An 8,510-nucleotide genomic window follows, 5' to 3' on the forward strand; every position below is an offset into this window, starting at 1 on the left:
TATTTTCTGGATGGGTCAGTATTTTATATATTTATATTTTCTTATATTGTTTTAGATAATTAGTTAAGGAGACTTAGTACTAAGGCTTCATTTTCCCATTACAATCTGATAGTTTCTAAATAAAAAGGTAAGGTGTACTCTTTGTAGATCATCCCAGCCCCGTTCTCCAATAGCTGCTACCTCTCCTGTATTACTTAGGGGTATAGTATCAGCCCTCCTTACTCACAAGGTCTGTAATTGTGCATTCAACCAACCATGAAATGAAAATGTTCAGAAAAACACTATCTATACTGACTACATAAACACTTCTTTTTGTTATTCTCTAAAAGACACAACCTAACAGCTATATACATTGTATGATGCATTATAAGTCATTTAGAAATGAATAAAAGCACATGGGAGATTGTATGTGGGTCATGGGAACATTCTGTTCCACTTTATATAAGGAGCCTCAGCAGAGGAGCCTTTATATAAGGAGCCTCACAGAGATATGCACCGCGATCTCTGTGGATACTGTGGGATTCCTGTCCTACAACAGAACTAGGGAAAACATGTGGTACCTACATCTAGGCAGAGAAGAAGTAGGGTAGAACTTACCTCCTTTCTCATCAATCTGGAAAGATTGCCAAAGACAGAGGGCTTAGTTACAGAAATTTGGCTTTATGAATCTTTATTTTATAATACTTATTATTATTTTATGTATATGAGTATATTGCCTGCGTGTATGTAAGGGCACCTGTGTCATGCAATAACCATGGAGGTCAGAAGAGGGTGTAAAATCCCCTGGAACTGGAGTTATTGATGGCTGTTAGCTGCCATGTAGATGCTGGGATTCAAACCTGGTTCTTCTGCTAGAGCAGGCTGTGCTCTTAACCGCTGAATCATCTCTCCAGTCCCCTGAATCTTCATTTTAAAGAGGTCATGAAACGAGAGAAGCAGAAGCAAAGGGTGCAGGGACTTTGAGTCAGTGTGTCTGTGTGAAATATGGACCTCTGCTGTAACTAATAATGCTTCCTTTTCATTTCTTAATTAGATCTTTGCTCAAAGAAACAGGGACTCTGGAATCCCAATTGGAAGCAAATAAAGTAAGCAATGTTTGTTCGGCAACTGAAGGTGTTGCCTGAATTATAAAAATCACAAGAGACACTTAAAGACATCCTGATGCTGATTTGGGATAAAGGTTACCTAAAGTCAAGAAGCCAAGACTAGAGTCTTACTCAGATACCAATTTGCACTGTCATCATAGACCAACACAACATGAATACGGGCCTCAGTTTAGTCAAATATCTGAATGTTGGTTTCTGCATCTATACTATACAGCTAATATATACATTAAAGAGTTTCTGAAATGATTAAGTAAAAGGTTACTATCTTCTAACCTGGAACATCAACAAATTTCTATTGCTTGATGTGGTCAAGTGATATAACTGAATCTAGATTATCTCCCTTCATCAGAGGGAAGTGTTTTGTTAGAATAGTGTTTCTACACCTTATATTCCTTCTTGTCTCCTGTGAGAATAAAGCTATTTAGTTAACTATAATTTTCCCTAATGAGAAAAGAGTAAGCTATCAGACAGATTTGACCTGCATCATAACATCTAAGTTTCTTTCATACATTCCCTGACATCGTCAGAGCCACTTAACCGCTTCTGCTTCTCAATGCACAATATCCCTTTGTTGGAAATCAGGGGGAAGATGCAGAAAATGTCATGTAATGTGCTTGGATATCAGAAATAACCTGTACCCATATACCCATGTGCCCTGCTGATGAAGGAAGCTAGTAATGGATACACTGAGAAGCTTAGATGAACCAGATAGCTCTGCACTAATCAAAAATGGAGACAATTTGCAGTGCAGTCACTGGAGCTGATGGCATCTGAGTCCTGGAAATTCTCCTGTTCTTTATATGTAATTTATATTTGAAAGAGTTCTAGGATGTCATCTACCAAAACTTCTTAGTATTTTATAAAAGAGGATTACAAGTGTGAAATACTTTTCATGAACTGTTCAAGTTTCATAGAGTGTAAGAAGACGTGGAACTAGTTGAAAAGGAATAACTCATGGGAACTCAACCCATCAACCTCCTCTCCCCCATTTGAGGTGTGATGCTGGTGGCTTGATAGATCTCCTCTCCTCTTTTCCAGAGGAAACAGAAGGAGATCCAGGCAATGAAGCGTCAGCTGACCAAGATTGAGGATCTGGGGGACAACATGGAAGAGGCTCTGATCCTCGATATCAAATACAGCACTATTGGACTGGCCCAGCAGTGGGATCAGCTGCACCAGCTGGGGATGAGGATGCAACACAATCTGGAACAACAAATCCAGGCCAAGTACTGAGGATTTAAATCCAGGATGGGAAGGGGAGCAGATAGCACTACATTTTAGGAGCTAAACTAGAGACTCGAATTTGGGGCACCTGATAAAAGAGCTGCTTCACTCATATACCACACTAACATTCTCTCTCTTTGCTGTGAACTCTTTTTCTTTACACGAGGGTCTACCATGAAATAGGTGAGTATGTGTACTCACCCAGCCTCAGGCCTCTTCTTTCCAGCTCTGAGAGTCCATTTAATATCTTATGTCATCTTTCCAGAAATCATCTGCTATTACAAAATTTGTTCAAAACATAATATCTAGAATGGAAGAGGTCTTTAACACATGGATTAATGGAACAGAAGATTCGGAATTAATTTTTCTGGGATAAATTAACCATATCATAACAGCTTTAGGTCTCAATAGTCTTTGGAAGTAATTTTATCTAGATTATAGATTGGCAAACTTTTTTTCTGTAAATGACCATGTTATTAATAATGAAACCTTTTGAGCCATGAAATTTCTCTTGTAGCTTTTCAATTCTGATAGTGTAGTAGAAAGCAGCCATATGATAATTCTTAACAATTAACATGGCTGTGTTCCAATAAAACTTTATTTGTGGACACTGAAATTTGAATTTTCATGTGATTTTTCACATTTCATAAAATATCTTTTTGTTTTATTATTCCAACTATATAAAAATATAAAAACCATTCTTGGCTCATGGACTATGTCAAAAAAAAGTAAGCAGGGTGGATTTGGTTCATGTAGTATAGTTTGCCAACCTCTGAAATAGATGACTCAAGAAGTATGTTTTACATTAAAATTCCTCTGTCTTAGGGCTGGAAAGGTGGCTCAGCAGTTAAGAATACTGACTACTCTTGCAGAGGACGCAGGTTCAATTCCCAGCACTCATATGGTAGCTAACAACTGTTTGTAACTTCAGTTCCAGGGGAATCTGGCACCTTTTTCTGGGCTCCATGGGCATTGCATGACATGGGTGCATTTACATACATGCAGGCAATACATTCGTACACATAAAATTAAAAACATACATTAAATTCCTCTGAATAGTGCCAATTTGGGTGCAGAAAATTTTATGGAGTCCCAACTGAAGATGAAGAGCTACCGGGAATCAATGGATGCTGAGGGGGGAGAATCAGTTTTCTTCAGCAATGAATTCTCTACCTGATAGGTTGCCTGACCCCAAGTGGGCAGCCCTGAACACATGTACACAGGAGTACCACTAAATAGACTCAGCATATTATGTTTGTGTGTGTGTGTGTGTGTATGTGTGTGTGTAAACAATAAAAAAGGAAAGAACAAGAAGTTGTGAGGGAGGGAGGACATGGGAGGTGTTTGAGGGGAACTGGGAGGGTGGAAATAATGGAAATAAAATACTCATGTATGAAATTTTCAAAAATTTTAATACTTAAAAAATTCTCTGTCTTTCATATGGCATTATTTTTTCTGTTTCCTATTTCTTGTAGGGGTTAACTCATGTTTTTCCTTCCAGGGACACCATAGGTGTGAGTGAGGAGACACTGAAGGAGTTTAGCACCACATACAAGTGAGTATCACTTCCTAGCTGGCAGGTCCTTTGTTTTCTAGGCAGTTTAAAATAAGCTTACAAAAAACTAATGATTTCTCCCTCTGCGTGGCTTGATAGGATATTTAGTGTGTAGATCTACGTGTGTTAATGAGCTTTAGTCTTGAATTTTAATATAATCTTTGAAGTTCCTGGACTTGGAAAGTAATACATGTCTTTCATACACAGTGCTTTATATTATTCCTCTATTATTTTAAAAACAGTGCAAGATACAAACAGACTCTGCTCAGTTTTCTATCTTATGTCATGATATTAAAGCTCTGTCTAATGCAACAAACTTAATTATTCTGTTCTCATCTGATTCTGACTCTATCTGGAGTTTGATAAAATGTTTTTGGTCTTTAGACACTTTGATGAGAATCTGACAGGGCGCTTGACTCATACAGAGTTCCGGTCGTGCCTGAGAGGGCTCAATTACTACTTGCCCATGGTTGAGGAGGGTGAACCTGAACCCAAGTTTGAGAAGTTCCTGAATGCTGTGGATCCAGGGAGGTATGAGCAAGATCAAGCATGAGACCAGGTCGGGAATTGGCTTGGTGGGAGAACAGAGTAGAAGGTCCATAAAACCCCAAACTAACTCATTTGAACATAAGAAGATGCAGACAACTATAAATGAATTGTGAAGCTCTATTTTTTCAATATTAGCTCAGAAGTAAATGGCACTGGCTCCAACCTAGCCCGCAGCTCTGTCGTTTGCTCAGCTGATATTTATGTTTGGTGGTATACATTTCAGCTGCTTCTGAGCGTAGGACTCAAGAGAAGAATCCTCTCATGTATACGAGATCTTAGAGTGAAATTAATATTCAAGGCCACATGTAAAGATGGGGTCCTGTGTGCTTGCATAGGATATGATAGAACAATATACAGCTCAAGTTACTGTTAGGAAGACCCTAATTCTTTCTAATTTTAAAGATGAAGGAAGAGCAGTGGTTACTATCTGGGCACTCCCACTGATGGGAAATTCCAAAAGTATATAAAGAAGCCTGACTACTGACACCTGTGTGTGTGTGTGTGTGTGTGTGTGTGTGTGTGTGTGTGTGTGTGCAGTCTGGCTTCTAGGAGACTGGTTACTTGTCTACAGAGGTTAATGAGGTCAGAGGTGAGAGAAGAACCAGAGAACTAGACAGCTTATTTGCAAGAAAAACATGGAGAATCCGGCGTCCCTCTGCCACAAAGCACAGCACAGGATAGAAGGGATGCACCTTCCTTGACTTGGGAAGGCACAGCTCCTGCTTTCTTTCCCCACAGGAAGGGCTATGTCTCTCTGGAGGATTACACATCATTCCTGATTGACAAGGAGTCAGAGAACATCAAGACCAGTGATGACATAGAGAGTGGCTTCCAAGCCCTGGCGGAGGGCAAGGCTTATATTACCAAAGAGGACATGAAGCAGGTCAGAGTCCCATGGCTTCTGCCCCTGTGCTATCATCAGAACCCGGTTTGGGCCATCTTGGCCTTGGTTATCTACTTCAAAAGCCTCCACCCACATACCGACTGTATTTCTTCAGATTCCTTTTCACCAGATATGTTTTGTTTTAATCCAATCATCTCATCTTGTTCCAGTTCAAAAACCTATACTGGCTTTCTATTGACTATTGAAGTCAATTAGAAACCTGTGACTGAGATTTTAAGGCAATATTCTTTTCTTTTCTGATTAATAAGACAAATTTGGGAAATGCATACACACAGTGGAGTTTTATTGAGGCATAAAGTAAAACCAAATCATTAAGCTTGCATAAAACGGACAGAATTGGAAGTTATTATATTAAGTAGGTAACTCAGGCTCAGAAAGACACATATTGCACAGGCTTTCTCAGATACAGATTATAAATGCCAATATCTGTATGCATGTATTTAAATGGGTGTGAGAGGGGATATTCCCAGCAAACTAGAGAGGAATCACATGAGAGGAAAAAGAGGTTTATAATAAGAGGTGGGGACTCAGAGAAAATGTCACACAAAAATGGGGCAAGGACCACTGGGAAGAGAAGGGGCAGAGGTAGTCAGGAAGGTGCTGGAAATGAAGAAGGGAGAGCGAGCTCAACAGAAAGAAATTACATTTTAAAAATACCGTATTGAAATCTAATACTTTGTATGAAAAGAAAGACAGAAAGAACAAAGTTAAAAAATCTGACTTATTTTTATATTTAAATAAATTACGAGAAAAGAGAGTGGTAGGAACAAGGCTTGCTTCTCCACATCCTGTATTTCAAAGACTGGAAGCCCCATGAAACCAGTGATGGTTGACTCTCTGTAACTGTATCTCTCTTTTTATTCTTTCTAGGCTCTAACCCCAGAACAAGTGTCATTCTGCACCATACATATGCAGCAATACACGGACCCCCGAGGTCGAAGCCAGCCTGCTGGCTATGACTATGTTGGCTTCACCAACTCATTCTTTGGAAAATGATAAGCAGATCTTTGTGGATCGTGGCAGCTGATATATTGTGGTACAAAGTATTGGGGGATCAAGAGGAGAGGCAGCTGGGAAATTGAAAAGATGGAGCTTTGGGGTGTGTGTGGTGTGTGTGTGTGTGTTACATTTATAGTAGGATTTGAAAACTTTATCAAGTGTGTAAGTGTGTTGTAGATAGAGGACAGGAGGTGATAGGATTATTTTATTCTATTAGCCTTTACTGAGGGTGCCAACATTTGTGTGTGTGTGTGTGTGTGTGTGTGTGTGTGTGTGTGTGTGGTTTGCGTTTTTTTTATTTTTTTTCTGCTCATTTTTCTGCATTCTGATTATAGAAAAAGCATTTTAAAGGGAAAATTAATTTAAAATTGAGCTCCTATATTTTTTGGGAATCATATCATCTAAGTATAAACAGCTAGTTATACTGTCAATAACAATCACAATAAAGTAGATAAATAAACTTCAAGGTGATTTATAATATATTTTTAATTTTGGAATGTGAATAGATTCTTATATTTGAAAATAAAGACATTTGGTCTTCTGGGGGAACTTCAGCTTTCTTCTGTGAAGTAGAACCACACAAAGATAGGCAGAAAAGGTGTTTTCTTCTTGTCTTCTTATGGTTCAACATTATAGTTGACGGTACCACTCTGAGAATGGCACAATTCTAGAACATCAGGAATCCCATCTTCCATTTTAATATGATAAAAATGACGTTTACATTTATTTACTTCTATCTTCTCTTAAGATTAAAGTCAGTAAAAGTGTTTACAAATTTATGAGTTAAGGAAAAATAACAGGAGATAGGATAGTATATCTACAAATTTTCAGGAAACCTCAGGCTCAGATGTTAATCTTTAGACCTGAATTGCACAAGGCCATAGTACAATTTGCTGTTTAGAATCTGTGGGTGATTTTTTTTTTTTTACTTTGTGTGGAACTGGTAGTCTCTGGTAAAAGAGCCTCCTGCCCATGAGTATTGCCTCTTAATTATCATCCAAATCTCAATGCTTTCATTTCAGTAGAAAAATCATCCCTCCTCAGTCCCAGGGGAGAAAAAAAAATCAGAGAAAACACTTAAAGTAATTTTGGTTACAAATAAAGATGTTTTTATATGACTTCTAAGTATTTAATAATCAAATACAAGCAAATACAAGGCAATATAACAATCAGAAAGTATTCTGAAAAATAAATGTTCAGCCAATTGTGGTGGCACATGCCTTTAATCCCAACACTCAGGAAGTAGAGGTGTGTGAATCTCTGTGAGAACAAGGCCAGTTTGGTCTGCATAGTGAGTTCCAGGCCAACTGTGGTTACAGGGAAATCCTACCTCAAAAAGAAGAAGAAGAAGAAGAGGAAGAAGAAGAAGAAGAAGAAGAAGAAGAAGAAGAAGAAGAACACCAAGCACCACTCAGCTGGGCCCAAACTTGACAAGTTAGGGAAACAGCAAACAGAGATCCAAACACCCACTCCAAAAGGATGAGATCACCTATCGATACCAGAAACATCACCAATGACGAGGAGGAGGAGGAGGAGGAAGAGGAGGAGGGGAGAAGGAGGAGGAGGAGGAGGAAGAAGAAGAAGAAGAACAACAACAACAACAACAACAACAACAACAACAACAATGAATATTCACCAATATCTAAATTAATTACCAGTAACCAAAATCTTGGCAGCTGTAAAAACAAGTATAGCACAACAGGCCATCAAAAATCTGTATGGTCTGGACTGGGAGACAGTTCAGTCAGTAAAGTAATTACCATGTGAATGAGGACCTGAGTTTGATCCCCAAACACCAGTATAAAAAGATCAGGAATAGAGCTGGAGAAATGGCCCAGTGGTTAAGAGGACTTGCTGTTCTTTCAGAGGACCCAGGTTTGGTTCTCAGTACCCATATGGAACCTAACAATCACCCATAACTCCAGTTCCAGGGAATATGACAAGCTCTTCTGGCCTCCAAGGGCGTTTCATGGACATATATGCAAGTAAAATACTCATACACATAAAAAACCTGCATCCCTGTTCAGCATGGAAGAAGCCAGAGAGGTTGCTGTCCCTATTCCCTATTGGCAATTTGGGTAACCCCTCTAGAGGATGACATGATAAGAATAGGAGGTAGGAATTGGCTAGGCAGTTAGGGTAAAAAGACCCCAAAGAAATGTAGCCAGTTTCT

General features: G+C 38.9%; 1 protein-coding gene across 1 annotated transcript in view; it reads left to right on the forward strand.

Moving 5' to 3' along the window:
• Positions 1-6,334, forward strand: part of Spta1 (spectrin alpha, erythrocytic 1) — an 86,433-nt gene extending 80,099 nt beyond the window's left edge. Inside the window, exons 46-52 of the mRNA XM_008840868.1 lie at positions 1-14; positions 1,034-1,085; positions 2,145-2,332; positions 3,832-3,885; positions 4,270-4,416; positions 5,173-5,317; positions 6,209-6,334. The exon at positions 1-14 is cut by the window's left edge and continues 3 nt beyond it. Coding sequence (XP_008839090.1) covers positions 1-14; positions 1,034-1,085; positions 2,145-2,332; positions 3,832-3,885; positions 4,270-4,416; positions 5,173-5,317; positions 6,209-6,334 — 726 coding nt within the window. The remainder of the gene's footprint in view (positions 15-1,033; positions 1,086-2,144; positions 2,333-3,831; positions 3,886-4,269; positions 4,417-5,172; positions 5,318-6,208) is intronic.
• Positions 6,335-8,510: the final 2,176 nt, after the last annotated feature.

The sequence above is a fragment of the Nannospalax galili genome, unplaced genomic scaffold (genome assembly GCF_000622305.1).
Source record: "Nannospalax galili isolate Female #2095 unplaced genomic scaffold, S.galili_v1.0 scaffold579, whole genome shotgun sequence".
Classification (NCBI taxonomy): domain Eukaryota; kingdom Metazoa; phylum Chordata; class Mammalia; order Rodentia; family Spalacidae; genus Nannospalax; species Nannospalax galili.